This window comes from Mesitornis unicolor, unplaced genomic scaffold (assembly GCF_000695765.1).
Source record: "Mesitornis unicolor isolate BGI_N332 unplaced genomic scaffold, ASM69576v1 scaffold8664, whole genome shotgun sequence".
NCBI lineage: Eukaryota > Metazoa > Chordata > Aves > Mesitornithiformes > Mesitornithidae > Mesitornis > Mesitornis unicolor.
Window position 1 is genome coordinate 1 of NW_010182008.1, and position 16,879 is coordinate 16,879.

The following is a 16,879-nucleotide window of genomic DNA, read 5'->3' on the forward strand; positions in this document are numbered from 1 at the left end:
GCTGCCGGGAGTCCCGGGTGTCCCGTTCAAAAAGGGAGAACCCGAGCGTTGTACCCGCTCTCGGCTGCGGAGCGGGGCTTGCCGGAACGTAGCTGCCCCCGAGTGCCCGAGCAGCCGGGGGTCGCTTTTTCCTCCAGCTTAGTGCCTTAGGTTGGGATGTTCTCAGCCTTCTCAGGGTCAGGTCTTTCCTAGTGCAAATACCGTGTTTGGTCTTTGTATGTTTGCAGCAGCGTTTCTTTCGTTCTAACATTGTGACATGTGTGCCTATACATAATAAATAGATAAATAATAAAGCAAATGGGTGAAGCCTGTCCCCGTGGCTCTTCTGTGGAGAGCAGGGGGTCGCAGCTGTTTGTGTAGTCACTGAGCTGCTGTAGTGTTATACATGATTTATGCTTCTAATTTCTAGGGTATTGGAATCATTTTAATGTGTTTTTCGTGTCTGTACGTCTCCCTGCTTGTGATTAAGCAGCATGAGTAAGTGCAGCTTGGTTTGAGTTTGCGTGTGATGAGCTCATGTAATTGAAAGGTCTGAAAGAAGACGAGCTCTGGAATGGCAGCTTGTTCTGTCGGTTCTGGTCCTCCTCCGCAGGCTGACCTGTACCCTATTGCCCTCCTGTTCTGGGGAGCAGCCCAGCTTTCAGCCAGGTTTTAGGGAGAGCTTGGGGTGTGAGGTGGTCACAGGGTCAGGGAGGTGTGGATGCCCTCGAAATCCCAGGCAGCTGCTGTGCAGGGTTACCCTTCCTGTGCGTCACAAAAAGGTGTCACTGAGAGCAGCTCTTGAGCAGGGTGGTGGCAAGAGCCGGTTCTCAGTTGCCAGGTTTCTTGTGCTTAGAAAAAGACTCGTGGCAAAACTGGTGGAGTTCTGTCTGAAGGGGGAAGGAACAGTTTTGAGGAGTTTCTAAAGGCATGCTTGTTTTCTGCCCTTCCTAAAGGTGGTTATTATTATTAAGATATAAAGTTGCTCAGTTTAGGAGCTGAATTTTAAAAGCCTTTCCTGGAGAGCTGTGTTTTGGTTTGTGTAAATGCAGAAAGATCCATGAGTGCAGACCTGGCTGAGCCCTGTTCAGCCCACCCAAAGTCTTTTGTCTTGTATATCTTGCAGAACTTGGAAAATGGGTTCAGTGGTTGGAGCAGCAGGTTGCTGAGAGCTTAAACTTCTTTATGGCCTTTTCGGATGATGTATCCAAGGGCCTCGCTGCCATTTGAAAACTGAAACAAGCTGTTTGCAGCAGTTAAACTTGGAGAGCGGTCTGGGTCCCGTCCTGCTGGCAGATCCAGGCACACGGTAGCGCAGACAGGAGAAAAACGTTCAGCTGTGTGATGTGGGTTTTCGTTTTGCTTGGGTGACCTTGGGCGCTGCTGATAGCGCACGGCAGGTGGTTGATAGCGAGACACAACCTTTTGTACTGTGGCAAGTCCAGCTCAGAAAATCCCTGTGGTGTGCCTGTTAATTCTTCAGAAGAGTCACTGTGAGCGGTTCGCTCTCTTGCTGGTCCTGTGTTCAGGATTTCACAACTCTTGACAGCCTGAAACCACAGATCGGTTTTTCAGGATGCGCGCTTGCAGTCAGCCCTGGCTTGTCTGCAGTTAGAAGTCCCCTCCAGGAGTGTGCAGGTTTTAGGGGAGATAATGTACCCCGAAAAGCACCTTGGCATTCTTGAAGTGCTTTTTCTTTTTTTGCAGTGCTTTTAAAGGTCCTGTACCCGTGGCTATTGATCTTACTGCCAGTCCTGCTTCTAGAGGGGTAAATGTGTGTTTTGGAGTGCCCTGACAGGGACACAGTTAAGGACAGGAAGCAGCCGTCCTTCAGCCACGGGGGAGCTCGCTGAGTTTCGTGCTGTATGCTGTACCGGGACCCCTGCCCCAGCAGATAAGACCACGAGTGGCCACGTTTGGTCACTAAGAGGTCGTGTGGCGGCAGATGCTGGTTTTGCTTGCCCTGGTTTTGTGTTGTGTGCGTTGATATGGAAGGCAGTCTGATGGCTTTCTCCCTCTGTGGTTTCAGATTTCTGACACGCTGAAGCGGTTTGCGGTGAAGGTCACTACAGCCAGCGTGAAGGAACGGCGAGAGATCCTCGGCGAGCTGGGAAAATGCATTTCTGGGAAAGGTAACAGCTCTGGGGCACCGTTCGCATCACCAGGGTGGAGGAGAAGATTAACACGTTTAGCTCCAAAGCCTGTGTGGAGTTGGAGGGGTAGTTTCTTGGGAGAGGGGGCTGGCAGTGTTTAGAGTGTCTGCTTTCTGACAGAGCTAATTCTAAGGGTGGTGGTGCAGGTCAAACAGAACTCTGGTTATTGGCGTGTGTGCTTTTTCCAGTTAGTAGCTGTAGCATTGTGTGTTTTAATTTTTCATTAGTGTATCAGTTGCCTGTTTCTCTCTTGACTTTTAGCTTCGTTTTGTAATGATTCATGGCATATTTATACACACACACATATTTATATCTGTGTAGAGAGCGGGAGGCCATGTAAGATTTTAGATAGTGTTAATAAAACAGTTGGAAGAGATTTTTAAAAGTCTTTTTATTTTTCTCATTTTCTGAAGATGACTGTGCACATGTTCCAGTTTTGCCATTATTTTAAAAAATATGCGTGAAATGTATGAAAAGAGAGAACTTTTACTATGATCCTTGCAAGTCACTTCACAGATGTGAGCAGTTCACAGTTTCAGTTGTGAAGTGAATCATGTTTGTGTTAAAGAGCTCATCGATTTACGAAGAAATATTTTGAAATACAATCTGTTACAGATCTTCCAGAGGGTGCAGTGAAAGGCCTCTGCAAGCTCTTCTGCCTTACTCTGCATCGATACCGGTGAGTAAATTGATGTGGAAAGGCTGTGCTATTTAATCTATTAGTATTTATGTATTAGTTGAACCAGTGTGGGGCATCTGGAAATGTTAGCATGCAGTGCCACATAGCTGTGTGTGACACTGGAAGATGCTGTCTGGTAGTCAGCTCTCAGGTTAGGCTTGACATTGGATAGTTTTACAACCCTTACCTTGTGTTTTGCCTATGATTTTTCAATTCCTGTGTCCCTCTGGAGCAAGTCTAAGGTGTATTTTAGACATCTTTAGACACTTTTTTACAGAGTCACAGACTGGTGGGGATTGGAAGGGACCTCTGGAGATCACCCAGTCCAACCCCTGCCAGAGCAGGATCACCCAGACCAGGTCACACAGGAACACGTCCAGGCAGGTTTTGAATGTGTCCAGAGAAGGAGACTCCACAACCTCTCTGGGCAGCCTGGGCCAGGGATCTGGTACCCTCACAGTGAAGAAGTTTTTTCTTATGTTTAAGTTGAGACTCCTGTGTTCCAGTTTGTGACCATTGTCCCTTGTCCTTTTGCTTTGCACAACTGACAAGAGTCTGGTCCCATCCTCCTGACCCCCACCCTTTAGATACTGATGAGCATCAATGAGGTTCCCCCTCAGTCTCCTCTTCTCCAGGCTAAATAGACCCAGCTGTCTCAGCTTCTCCTCATATGGGAGATGCTCCAGTCCCCTCATTAACTCAGTGTCTGTGTGCTGGACTCTCTCCAGTACTTCCTTGTCCTTGAACTGAGGGCCCAGAACTGGATGCAATATTCCAGATGTGGTCTGACCAGGGCAGAGTAGAGGGGGAGGAGAACCTCTCTGACCTCCAACAACCTCTCCTGATACACCCCAGGATGCCATTGGCCTTCTTGGCCACAAGGGCACAGTGCTGGCTCATGGTCATCCTGCTGGCCACCAGGACCCCCAGGTCCTATTACCCTGAGCTGCTCTCTAGCAGGTCACCCCCATGCTGTACTGACCCATGGGGTTGTTCTTCCCCAGACGCAGTACTCTACGCTTGCCCTTATTGAATTTCATTATGTTTTTTTCCCCGCCCAACTCTCCAGCCTGTCCAGGTCACGCTGAGTGGCAGCACAGCCCTCTGAAGTGTCAGCCACTCCTCCCGGCAAAGATTGGATTAAATCTGTGTTTTCTTCTGCAACCTGCCGGACAGCCTCAGCATAACTTCTGTCAGCGGGGATGGGAATGGAGCTTTCTGCCAGAAACTTCTCCACTTCTTAGAACTGCAAGAATAAAATAACTGTTAGCTTGTCTGCTGAAATAGGAAAGCAGAGTCCTTTGCAGTGCAAGTGTAGTAATGTGTGTAAAGTTGGCAGGATTTATAATGTTCACTGTGATATGTTTTTTGTTCCAGCGATGCAGCGTCCCGCAGAGCCCTGCAGCTGGCGCTTCAGCAGCTCGCAGAATCCCAGCCAGATGCAACAGCAAAAAACCTTCTGCAGTCACTTCAGTCTTCAGGGATCAGCGGCAAGGCTGGAGTTCCCAGGTGCTGGATAAGTTGCTTTGTGTGGAAGCACATTTCTGAGTTGCTCTTGTGTTCAGAATGATTCTGCTGCTGCTGCTTGCCAGAGGTGTTAGAAAGCTTTAGAGACAAAGCTGTTAATGCCTCTTCAGATCTTCCTCACTTACATCTTCCATGTCTCCTGGGAAAGCAGAAGATATGGTGGTATTAGTGCTGGTGGATTGGGTCTGAGTTACGGTTTTGCCTTTGTTCACCTTTGAGTCTGAGGAGCAAAGAGACGAGGAGCAAACTCTTTTATCAAGAAACAGTCTCCAAAATGATTGCTAAAGGGGATTTCCTTGTCCATCTGGTGTTCGGCTGGTGGAATCCAAGACCTTCTCATCGACAAGGGGAGATAATGAAATTTGAAGCTGAGCTGAGAAACACACAGCTCTTCTACTGTGGTAGCTTCTGGAAACACTGATGGTTCCAAAAGGTGGCTTAGGGTATTGTTCAGCTGATGGAGCCCCAAGAGTGTCGTCCTGCAATGCCTCCATGGCTGAACAGAAGTGGAGCTTTAGGAAAAATGTCTGATCTTGGTGTAAAGGCTTGCAGTGATACGCTATTTGTCCTTCAGTCGCAGTGGCTGACCTTGTGCAAGGACACTTGCTACCTTCTTTCACTCTGAGGTAGAGATCAAAATGGGGTGAGGATCCTCAGGGAGCTGTGAGGTGGGATCCGTTCTCTGGAATGGAGGGAGGAGGTGAGAGTTAGCAGAAACCAGAACCGAGCAGCATGCCAGGAGGGAGTGTAAGCTGAGAAACAATTTGGCAGTCTGAGCCTGGGAAGCTCTGACAGTAAAGATGAGCAGCAGATGAGAAAGCTTGAGTCACTTTTTGGGCACTCTCAGTTGGCAAAGTATTTAACTCTCATTTCTGTAATGCTGCTGGGAAGATCTGAAAATGATCTGTCTTCTGCTAAGGTTTTTCAGTCCCAGCAGGCGAGATTTAGCCTCTTTTGTGCCATTTCAGAAGTTTTGAGGAGCTGAAACGCAGCTTCTGATGCCTGTTTCCTTTAAAAGCTAAGACTTTAGCTGTATTTTTCTGTGATAAATTGCCTCACTGATAAGGTGGCGTTCTGACTTGGGTAAAGATGGGTCTGTTGTGGACTAGCAGGTGTAAGTTACATACTGGGAGCTGTAGATTTACCTCCTTCTCCTGTTTGTATGACAGTAAGAGCAGTGGATCTGCAGCTCTCCTGGCACTCTCCTGGACATGCCTGCTTGTACGCACAGTCTTTCCAACGCCTGACAAGAGGCAGGGAGAAACATGGAAAAAACTGGTAGGTTCCTCTTGGTTTGCAGAAATATCTTTGGAGATAAAGATTTAAATATTTCTAATGTCTTTAAGTTGCTGAAACACCACAAATAATTCTGAACTGATAATGTCATGTTGAAATCCAGGTTTACATGGCAGTCTTTTTTGCTTTCTGGTGTATTTTGATCTCTCCTATTCTGGTGGAGAAAGCAGGTGGTGTATAAAGGTGTGGGGCACTCTTGCACCTGTGCAGAGGTGCTCTGCGTGCTGTGGTGTATGCAGTGTTTCTAGACTAGCTGTGCTAGCTGTGTCTCCAAGGTGCAGTCTGCAGCATGGTGTGAATTCCTTGTGCCTCCCTTGAAGCAGTCGCATGTGATATTCTTTCATACATTACCAAGTAGCTTTTTGCCGCCTTTTTACCTACCTTAATGACCTGAACCTGCGATAGCAGGTGCTGATAGCACCTTGGAATAGAGCTGGAACACGCTTTAAGAAGAAATGTAATCTGGTGTAAAGTGCTGTTGTCAAAGTCAGAGTTTCCAGAACCGCTACGCGTGGTTCTGCAAGGGGATGTGTGTGGGACGAAAGCAATGGCAGCATGTTGGAGGAGCTTAGGTGAACTAAGGACTTTTTTCCTAAGCAGAGACAGCTGATCACCGGCATCTGACATGTGTGGTTTGAAACGAGCTCTCTGAGTAGCAGGTACATGAAGGTTTTCTCGGCTGTTTCCCTCGGCAGGTGGAGGTTCAGTGTTTGCTCCTTTTGGAAGTCCTGGGAGGTTCTCATAAGCAGGCGGTGGCTGGGGCCGTGAAGAAGTTGAACAGACTGTGGAAAGAGGTGATGTGTGCCTTACGTGACCATATTCAATAGCTGTTCTGGGTTCTGTTGTGTTAATGTGCCTTGGTTTTTTTCCTCTTCAGAACCACGATCTGGTGGATCAATACCTGTCTGTCATTCTCAGTCTTGAATCAAACCAGAGTTATGCTGCAATGCTGGGACTTGTGGTGCAGTTTTGCACAGCGCAGAAAGAAATGGATATTATTAAACGATACAAGGTAGATCTGTTGTACTGCATTTTTTGTCTTTATTTTTTTTGTGTGTAATAAGTAGTGTCACTTCTCACCAGGGAGGAGTGGGGTGCCTTCTCCCCTGATGCAGGAATGGAAGGCAGTGTTTAGCTCTCAGTGCCTTTTGAGTGTTGGGCGAAGGGCAGAGCAGAGAGCACTGCTCTCTGCTTGGCTGTCGTCTGTGAGAATGGGAGCAAAGCTTCTGCTCAGTGGATAGGGCTGCCTTCTGGAGGAGAATGGGGTGGAGTGTCAAGCCTGGCTTCCTGATGGTGGCTGGGGAGCTGCGTATAGGTTGCAGCGTGGCTGTAATCTGGTGTTTCTGCTTGTTCAGAGCGCTCTTCTGGATTTCTACTTGAAGACCATCCTGATGAGCAAGACGAAGCCTCAGAAGCACGTGCTGGTGAGCCGTTGTTACAGAGCTGTTTGTGCTTTTGTTGTATGCGCAGCATCCGCTGCTGTGCTGAGCACTTTGTTCCCTTTGCAGGACAGCTGTTCCCCAATTCTTCGATACATGTCTCATGCTGAATTTAAGGACTTAGTTTTGCCAACTCTGCAGAAATCCCTGCTACGGAGTCCTGAGAACGTAATTGAAAGTGAGTGTCATCCCTCTGCATTGCTCTGTCAAAGAGCACGGCCAGTTGTTCCTCAGAGATCTGGAGTTGTGGGGGGATTGTCTCTGGACAATCTCTGGATTGTATCTTTTGGTCCTGTGAGTGCAGGCAGCAGGATTGTCTGACATCTAAGGACTGGATGAGGGGAAGCAATGTTTGTGGTGTGATCCCAAGTGTCTGGGCATGTGATAGCTACTGTGTGCACTGAGGACAGAATTTCACAGCTGAGGGCTAAGAATAATCCTGAATTAATCTGTTCTTTGGGCATCAATTTCAGTGGTTTTTTTCTTCCCGCTTCTTGCTGACCCTGTTTGCTTTTGATGTGAGCTGTGGGGAAGGGTGTATTTAAATACTAAAACCAGTAACCTAACAAAATGTAATACGCTGTTATCTCTTCTGTCCTCAGCAATCTCTTGCTTGCTCGTGTCTGTGAACCTGGATCTCAGCCAGTATGCTCTAGACATTGTGAAAGGACTGGCCAGTAAGTACTCTTAACTTCTGGAGGGAATGATGGATTCAGAATAACGCTTTCTTCAGCTTTCTTCAACATCCTGGTTGTGTCTCAAACAGCTTGATTAGTGGTAAAGAGAGGTTGTTTTATGTGGGAGGGAGAATGATGCTGTAGCTTGGAACTGGAGTAGTTCACGAGATGGTTCCAGAAACTGAGTCAAGCCACATGTGAAGATGTGTCCTTGTCTTGCTGATTTTATGGAGTTTGTAGTAAGGAGTTCTTAGCTTGTGCATTATTTTCTAGGTCATCTGAAATCCAACAGCGTGCAATTGATGGATGAAGCAGTTGTGGCATTAAAGAACTTGGCTCGACAGTGCAGTGATCCTTCGGCTGTGGAGTCGCTGGCCAGACACCTTTTTGCCATCCTAGGGGGTGAGTAAATTGTATGGTAAGCAGTGGAGGTGAATAAAGATTTGCCACCCTCAGTGAGTTTTTTGTGTAGTGTGACGTCTGTTGTCTTTAGCTGCCTGTGTGGAGTGGGGAGGTTCAACCTGGATTGGAGGTAGTGGGGCGAACTTTTATATTTTTAGAGAAGATTCTTGATGCAGCACATAGCTGTTATCTGTCTGTGATTAAGCCATCACCCATTTGTTTCTTGTTGGCAGGCTCAGAAGGGAAGCTGACAGTTGTTGCTCAGAAGATGAGTGTCCTTTCAGGTGAGGATCCTAGAAGAAAGCAACTTCTCTGGTGGAGGAAATTCAGCAGAAGGCTGAATGAAAGGGATGTGTATTTAAACCTTTAGCATTCCCTGCCTGTCATTCCAAATTGGCTGTGGTTAATGTCACAGAGGATGCTGGATACCACGTGCCAGTTCTTGACTTTCTCTTCAAAGGAAATAACTGGCTGGCAGGCTAAAATGTTTTATGACTATATCCTGAGTAAAAATGAAGGCAGATGTCCTGCAGTGTTTGTACGTGGTGGATGTGACATCCAGATGTGGTGACGAGAGAGAAATGTCTGTGCAAGGATTGAAATATGAAGGGTCCTTCTTGACTGTTTTTAGATTTTGCAGCACCTGCTGGTAGTTTGGGAACTAACGAGAGAGTTCTGCCCTTTCAGGGATTGGCAGCCTTAGTCACCATGTCGTTTCTGGATCCTCCAGCCAAGCTCTGTCTGGAACGGTGGCTGAGCTTTTCATCCCTTTTCTGCAACAAGAAGGTGAGACCTTTTGCCTTTGTTCTGGATTTGCTAAGCTGCTTTCATTTTGAGCAGGATTTTCATGTGACCTGTTATTCAGGATAAACCCAGGTTCTCGCCTGTTGTGTTATAAAATCCATTGCCTTGTTTTGATGAGTGGCTCTGTGGAGACAGTGCTGTCTCTTAGAAGTATGTGCATTCTTTTCCTTTCTCCTCCTGATGTTACCTGCCTTCTGTGTTCCTGTGTTTTATGCAATTGCTGCACTGATGAGAGCTCTGTGTTACTTCCTAGTCCATGAAGGCACGCTGGTTCATGCAGTCTCTGTCCTGGCTCTTTGGTGTGTTCGGTTCACCACAGAAGTTCCTAAGAAGTTGATAGAATGGCTAAAGAAAGTCTTCAGCCTCAAAACCTCTACTTCAGCTGTGAGACATGCCTACCTGCAGTGCATGCTGGCCTCTTTCAAAGGTAAAACTGCACAGAGATTCATAACTCACTTGACTATGTGGCTTAGGAGAAGGGTAATCAACTTTTGTACTTCTGACACAACTAGATAGCTGTGTGCATTAAGAAAGATTTTGTAACAATATTTGTCTTCTGACCTTTGTATTTCTCCTTAAACTTTCTTTTGCCTTCAAGTTTATAACGATGGTTTATCTCCTTGTATAACTAGCATCACTGTCCTTTGTGTTTTATTTTCATATACTCCCAAAGTAATTTTTGCTTGCTTTATTTTTGTCTTATATTTACTTGTAAAGTTTCTGGCTCATGGACCATGCATTTGTTTTATATAGTGCTCAGCACACTGGGGTCCTGAGCTTTGGCTCTTGGAGGCTTTAAAAAAATAATAATCTTGTGTGTTTGATACTAAGATCTACAGAAATTCTGAACTTCTGGTGATCCTTTTGAGATTCACTTCTTACCCTCTCTGACTTTGGCATTTCATACATGGGTCAACACCTGATCAGTCTTGTGCCTGTATGTGAGATCCCCCTTTCTTGTTGGTACGATGTGAATCAGAAGGATAGTTCACATTTGCTGAAGAGGTCAATAACTCACTGTATTGTGTAGGTACAGTGCGTCAGCTGTCGCTTTCTTAACATGAATATGAGTGAAATTGTAATTCTACAGTTTTCTGTTATAGCTACTAGGAATTTCTGTGCTATCATAGGGCTGAAAAAAACCACTTACTCGTTAAGTGTCACAGGATGGCCGTCCTTTCAGAGACGTCAGTATGGCAAACCTGAAGTTGCTCATGCTTGTCGCGGGCATGGGGCTTACTTGTGTGTGATGTGTGCAGCTGCTCAGGGGATCAGGGCCTAGGACATCCATACTCCAAAATAGTTTACTCAGCACTGGAATGCTGACTGCTGTTCCTTTGTCACACTTGGTGACCCGTCCAACTGGGACATAAAGAAAATAGTGATTCTAACTCTTATGAGTTTATAGTTAAAACGCTACCTGCAAATACTTAATGTAGAAAATCACAAAGTCTTTTCTTTACTTTTTCAGTATTGTGTGTGAGATGTTGCTTCTGGAAATACCGGGAGCACCTAGCTCAGTTTCTGTGGAAGCGAGGGTCGCGGATCAGTGGGATTCCTTGAACTGTCAGTGTTTGGAGTGGAACAACTGGTTGTGGCTTGCCAGGAATTTACATTCCCTTTCTCAGTGAAACATTATCTCTGAAGTCAGACTTCCTGCGATTTGAACCAATTCCTTTAACTGAATGAATGTTTTCTTTTGCATCCCATGAACAAAAACTCGTGTTACATGGGACTGTTTTATCTGTGAGGAAAGGACTAAAGTGGTTATCATCTAGCTTTTCATAGTTAAAGTTTAATGATAGTAGTGAGTGCCAAATACTCTGGGAGATTGTCTTTGCAGTCTGTATCTGGTTCCTTCCCTTGTCTCGTGACAACAGAAGGACCACTGATACCTTTGTGGTGTGAAGGACCCTGTTGTTTTGTAACTTGTCTCTTTCTGTCTCCTCAGGTGACACATTATTACAGGGAATGGAGTTGCTGCCAATGCTCATCCAGACAGTAGAAAAAGCAGCATCTCAAAGTACTCAGGTTCCCGTGGTAACAGAAGGAGTTGCTGCAGCTTTGTTGATCTGCAGGATGTCTGTAATTGAGGGACAAACTGGTAAGGTCACAAAACATCTAATAGAATGCAGTATAAGCAGGTTCTGAGGCTTAACACCTTTTCTTACCAGTGTGCACGAGATACTATTCCTTTATCTGTGTACTGTTTCTGCATAGAGAATCATTGCCCTTTAGGAAACTAAGGAAAGATTTATTCCCATCTCTCTCACTTATGTCAGTGAAGAACTCTTGCTCCTCTGTGGCTTTGCAAATTCCAGCTTCCATTCACTTAGGGCAGTATTCCTCTTTATTCTGACAGAAAACATTCACCCAGATGTTATGTGCTAGGACTTGGCTGATACATTAAAAGTATTACTTGCTTGTTATTTGTGTAGTATTTTTACAAACCATTTTTGGAAAGCGTGAGGACTGGAATTCTGCCTGCTATTAGAGGATATTACAGGAAGTGGCCGAGTTCATACATCTGCCAGGGTATAAAATCCAGGTGTGTTCTGTCTATCAAAAGCACCACAGCAGTTTCCTCCTTTCCTTCATTTTTAGGATAGGTTGCCCTATGAAAGACTAAGGTGAAACAGACTTTACATTTCACAAGTGTAAGAGAAATAGGTTTTTTTTGCAGCAGGTGTTTTTTGAGCATGTTTATAGTTCTGAATGAGAGAGGTTAGAGGCTTTATAACTGAGGAAACGTAAAGCTAGAAATAAATTGAGTGATTGCAGGAGACAGAATTCTACTGTATGTTATGTATACTGGTGAGTTCTGACATTTTTTGAAACATCCTTGATAAACATCTGTTCTTTTCCTGTCAGAGTCTAAACTGAGTGGTTTCTGGCAGCTGATTCTGGATGAGAAAAAGCAGATTTTCACATCTGAGAAGTTCTTGCAGTCTGCATCAGAGGAAGGTAAATTGTCAGTTATTGTGTATCCAGTTGCTGTTTAACTCTGTTACATGGTAACTATTAGAGATACTGTTGCTGTTAGCCCTGTTCTGTGATCCTTGGAGGATCCAGTTTCAGATTAAAATGGGCAGTGTGCTCTTTCAGAAACACATCCAGATTAATTGTAGTCCAAGTTTGACAGTGGATTAATTTACTTCTAATGAACCTGAGGTACCAAACATTTACAATTCCAAATCTGTATATTCTGTAAAAGTCTTTCCAATGCAAAATGTGTCTATGTGGTGTCCCAGTTTGTAAGTAAGTACAGAGACATGAAGAAGCCTAAAATTAAGAAGGTGGGGGGAAAAAGTAAAATAAGGCTGGAGAAGAAAACACATAGGTGAAAAACTTAAGATCTGTGGCGGAAGAGTAATAACAGAAAATAATTTGGCTTGTAAATTAGTCTATCTATGCTCTGTTTTGGTTTTTTTTTTTAATTAAAAGATGAGCTGTTACTGGTTATTGAAGGGAAAACATCCAGCTGACATGCTTAACATCCCCGGACTATCAGATCCTCCAGTGTGGATTATAACCCATCCCATGTCTCAGGGCTTTCTGCTTTTATGATATGGTTGAATATTGATATGCAAACCAAAGGGCCTAGTGGGAATTGAAGCTCAGAAGGTGGTACGAGATAAAATACCGAGGCTGCTGTTCAAGTAGCATTGCACACTTGTGTGTGAATTCAGTGTACGTTTCATTGTCACTGATGTTTTGGCGGTGCTCAGGAATTAACAGTATCGATGCAGTGAGCATTGTGTTCATCGTTTGCTTTGCTTTGTTGACTTAGACAAGAATAGGTCACACATAGTGGTCAGAAAAATTCTGCTGGGATCCAGCTGACAACATTGCTGTGAAGTCATGGTTCTGTTTCCAGCCTTGGCAGCTCTGAGTTGGATTTGTCTCTAGCTTCACCGAGAAGATTATTTAAAGGCTTGTTTTGGGTAGCTATTTTAATGTGTCCTGCTTGCTCTTTGTTTTCAGGTAAAAATCTGTTTCCTTATGAATTCTTGTGCTATTTTAAATGTTTGCCTTTTCCCGCAGCGATGTGTACAGTGCTGCAGCTGACGGAGCGCCTTCTCTTGGATCATGCACAACGGTTGCCTGAAAGTAAAGTTCAGTACGTAGCCAGCTCTTGCTGCCACTGACCTGCGTTTGATCCCTGAATATTAAAGCGGGTGGTGGAGAGGGTGGGCTTGGGTCTTTGCACAAAATGTTGAACCCTGTGCTTTTGTGTCTGGTTGGTTTGCAGAGCTGCCTCCCTTGCTAAATCTGCTTATTTCTCTCTTTTCAGGCAGTATCACCGTGCCCTTGTTGCAGTACTGCTGAGTCGGACCTGGCATGTTCGAAGACAGGCCCATCAAACAGTTAAGAAGCTCTTGGTCTCTCTGGGAGGGTACAAACTGGCCTATGGGCTCTTGGAGGAGCTGAAAGTCGTTCTCAGCTCTCATAAGGTGAGTCAAGAAGTGTGGTCTCTGCTTAGCCAGTTGTTTGAGTGCTGCCTGTCACTCCCTTACCCTAGGTCTGCTGTTAGTGTTACCATACAGCGTGATATGAAGATGATTCAGTTCCAGCTGTATGATCTCCTAGAAAGCCACTTGTTAGTAGATTACTGCATATTACTGTATCAGTATCTGTGGTGTGCCTAGTCTTCCCTATATACATAACAGACATATTACCCAAAATTATGTGTGAAAGAGGCTGCAGTTTTCTGTGTCCTTCTATTTTTTTTTAATCCAAATTCAATCACTGCTGGAAGACCCAAGAGCTTAGTTCCTTTCTTGGTATCCTAGTTCATTGACTCTGGCTTATAGCTCAGGCTGCCTCTTCAAAACAAATGTAATATAAATACTTTAGTAGCAACTGTTATCAAAATAAGAAGAAAATAAAAAAGAAAAATGAGTGCTACGCTATTAGTCATGCTGCTAAGCCAGTGTCAAGTTGTATAATAGATGAAGTTGCATTAATTAGGTACCAAGGCTGGGACTTTGTAGTCTTCCCATGTCACAGATACAGAGTGATTAAAGTAATTTTTAAAAGATACTGGATAAAATGAGACTGCAGAAGTTGAGCATACTGTTCCCAGCCAGCTGGTTCAACCTTTTCCAAAGTCCTCCTTGCCAAGAATGATCATTTTAGTTTTATTTCACCCCTGCTTGCCAAATCTAGTATAGTCCTCCATTCTTAGTCTTTCTGCCACTGTCATCTCTCTGCTTTGGTTCCACTGTTATCCTTTATCCCTTCTTTCCTTGGAAAACTTAAGGTTGTTGGTACTGACAGAGGGAGCTGATTGTTGGTATTCAGTATGGTGTTACTGTGGGGAGGTGTGCTCAGGGCTCGGGAAGGCTCGGTGTGATGTGTTAATGACAAATTGTCCACTCAGGTTCTGCCCCATGAAGTCTTGGTGACGGAGTCCGGAGAGCTGTCAGAGCTAGGAAAGACATACATTCCTCCCCGTGTCCTTCATGAGGTGCTCTGTGTTATCTCAAGTGTGGCAGGGCTTGATGTGGATTCCTTTGAACCAGAAAAGCTGGCTCTGGAGATGCTGCTGGTGAGCCATCATCCATCTGTAGGTAAGTGAAGGGATAGGACCACTCTCATGGCCTATGTATGTTTTTTAATCTTATTTCTTTGTTTCACTATATTAGCAGTCTGCTTCATATTTATTATGCTCGCTTATTCTACTTGCTAGTGGCTGTGCAGCCAGGTCTTTGGCCAGCTCTCCTCATCAAGATGAAGATAGATCCCAAAGATTTCATTACCAAGCACCTGAATGACATATTACCCAGGATCACTGCCTACACTCCAGAGAACCAGGTGATAAACTTCTGCTTTCCTTGTGGTTGTTTTGGGAAATACTCTGGAACAGGAGAGTTTTCTGGAGGAGTTAAGTACTAACTGGTCTGTGAGGAAGGACATCTGTGTAAAAGGCAGGTTCACAGAGAATGTCTCTGGTGAAAAGGAGCTGGGATTTAAGGGGTGAAGAATGTGTAGCGGCAACTGAGTAGAGCTCTAGATAAGGTTCAAGTACCCACTGAACAGGGAATTAGGAATTAGAACACAGTGTGGGCTTCCTCAATGGGATATTTTTGAGACCATTTCAAGGAGTACTGATGATAGTGTTTTCTGCTTTGTTTTCATTATAGTCATCCATGAATGCAGTGGGATCTCTCTCTCTGCTTTCACCTGGTAGAGTGCTCCCACTGCTCATCAGCACTATCTCAGCATCAATGGAGAATCCAGCTCTGTGCCAGGTTACTCGAGAGGAATTTGCCATCATGAAAACACCAGAGGGAGAACTGTATGACAAATCTATAATACAGAGGTAAGACTTTATAATTCCTTTTCTCTGTGCACCTGGAGAGTGATTAGTGCTGGCATCTACCGCATGGGTGAGTGGGTTTGTCAGATGCTCTTTCTGGACTGGAGTTCCCAGATTTGTGTGCCTGGATCTTAGTCCAGAGCAGTGCTGATTTTTTTCTCTGCTTTTCCTTCTCAGTGCTCAGCAGGATAGTATGAAAAAGGCTAACATGAAGAGGGAGAACAAGGCTTATTCCTTCAAGGAACAAATCATTGAGCTGGAGCTGAAGGAGGTGAGTTGATGGGAACAGGAAAGCCAGCCTGGTGTCAGGACCTTCACTACTATCTCTCCTGTTTTCTTGCGTGGCTTCTGGCATACGTATGTGTACACTGTTGGGGAAGACTCTCTGAGGTACTTTGAATACCTGAATGTCATCTTCTCTTATATCTCTATGTATCAGTTTCTTTTCTCTTATGTCTGTATTTATATCGATTTATGTGTTACTCTACTTGTTTGTGAGTGTGCTTACTAGTTGGTAGTATCTGTTTTTTCTTTTCAGTCCTTGTTTAGTGTATCCTGTGTAAGTTCTTCAGTAAGGGTGGTTAAATAGGTCTCCATCTAGCAGACAGCCAGCAGTTCTGTTCAGTCTGGCCAGAGTAATGCACGTAGGTGGTGGTGGGGAGAGAATTTGGTGAAAGGAAGGGGAATGTACCAGGTTGACTAGAGCATTCTTTTATTAAAGGTTGACTTCTCTTTGCTCTGGGGAAGATGACATCCTCTGTAGAAAGAGCTGGACAGGTCTTTTTAATGATATCACATAATTTGTGACCAATTTAAATGTGGGAGAAACTGATGTCATGCTGCTGATGGGACACTAAAGTGTTGTCAACCTGCTGATTTCCATTTTGCATGTTCAGTAAAGAGAGAGATGCTTAGAAGAATATTTTGATACTGTTTTAAAAATAAATTGTGAAAAAAATTATGTGTTAAAGTTTCTTCTCTACCTACTTAAGGGGATGTTGTTAATAGCTCCTGGTTAATCATGTCCATGCACTCTATTGCAGGAGATAAAGAAGAAGAAAGGAATAAAGGATGAGGTCCAGCTGACGAGCAAGCAGAAGGAGCTGATGAATGCACAGTTGGAAAGGGAGTCTCAATTAAGAAAACGGCTGAAGGAGGTAAGTTTTGATGGCCTTTTTTTGCTGGCTCTGCAGCTACCATGACTCAAGGGATTTTGATAAAAGAAAAAAGGAGAAGCATGGAGAATATTTGACAATCACCTATTTGTTTCTTTCATTAGAAATTAGATTTAACAACTTGATTTTTAATTTTTGTTGTTGATGAAGTTTTTATGGTAACCTTTTGAATTGGACCTCTTACAGCTTGATCATGAACTGGAAACAGCCCTAGGACTCCTGGACACTGTTATAAAGAGGAAGCCTCCTGGTCTAACTCAGTACATCCCTGGTCTCATCCGTTCCTTCTTGCCGCTTTTTCGATCACCTTTGGCAGCTCCAAGGATTAAGGATCCTTTTCTTTCCTTAGCTTCCTGTGTCATGCCTGCTCGACTGAAAACCTTTGGTTAGTATTTGCACTTGCTCTTTAAGGACAGGGCACTTTAT

General features: G+C 44.5%; 1 protein-coding gene across 1 annotated transcript in view; it reads left to right on the plus strand.

Moving 5' to 3' along the window:
- Nucleotides 1–2,008: 2,008 nt before the first annotated feature.
- Nucleotides 2,009–16,879, plus strand: part of GCN1L1 (GCN1 general control of amino-acid synthesis 1-like 1 (yeast)) — a gene marked incomplete at its 5' end in the record, with an annotated part of 42,158 nt that continues 27,287 nt past the window's right edge. Inside the window, 23 exons of the mRNA XM_010183616.1 lie at nucleotides 2,009–2,111; nucleotides 2,748–2,811; nucleotides 4,189–4,320; nucleotides 5,508–5,616; nucleotides 6,330–6,428; nucleotides 6,512–6,646; nucleotides 6,990–7,058; nucleotides 7,143–7,251; nucleotides 7,676–7,750; nucleotides 8,024–8,152; nucleotides 8,386–8,436; nucleotides 8,840–8,938; nucleotides 9,210–9,383; nucleotides 10,908–11,060; nucleotides 11,828–11,920; nucleotides 13,001–13,076; nucleotides 13,251–13,410; nucleotides 14,340–14,529; nucleotides 14,649–14,773; nucleotides 15,103–15,281; nucleotides 15,456–15,549; nucleotides 16,322–16,435; nucleotides 16,640–16,838. Of these exons, the coding sequence (XP_010181918.1) occupies nucleotides 2,009–2,111; nucleotides 2,748–2,811; nucleotides 4,189–4,320; nucleotides 5,508–5,616; nucleotides 6,330–6,428; nucleotides 6,512–6,646; nucleotides 6,990–7,058; nucleotides 7,143–7,251; nucleotides 7,676–7,750; nucleotides 8,024–8,152; nucleotides 8,386–8,436; nucleotides 8,840–8,938; nucleotides 9,210–9,383; nucleotides 10,908–11,060; nucleotides 11,828–11,920; nucleotides 13,001–13,076; nucleotides 13,251–13,410; nucleotides 14,340–14,529; nucleotides 14,649–14,773; nucleotides 15,103–15,281; nucleotides 15,456–15,549; nucleotides 16,322–16,435; nucleotides 16,640–16,838 (2,731 nt within the window). The remainder of the gene's footprint in view (nucleotides 2,112–2,747; nucleotides 2,812–4,188; nucleotides 4,321–5,507; nucleotides 5,617–6,329; nucleotides 6,429–6,511; nucleotides 6,647–6,989; nucleotides 7,059–7,142; nucleotides 7,252–7,675; nucleotides 7,751–8,023; nucleotides 8,153–8,385; nucleotides 8,437–8,839; nucleotides 8,939–9,209; nucleotides 9,384–10,907; nucleotides 11,061–11,827; nucleotides 11,921–13,000; nucleotides 13,077–13,250; nucleotides 13,411–14,339; nucleotides 14,530–14,648; nucleotides 14,774–15,102; nucleotides 15,282–15,455; nucleotides 15,550–16,321; nucleotides 16,436–16,639; nucleotides 16,839–16,879) is intronic.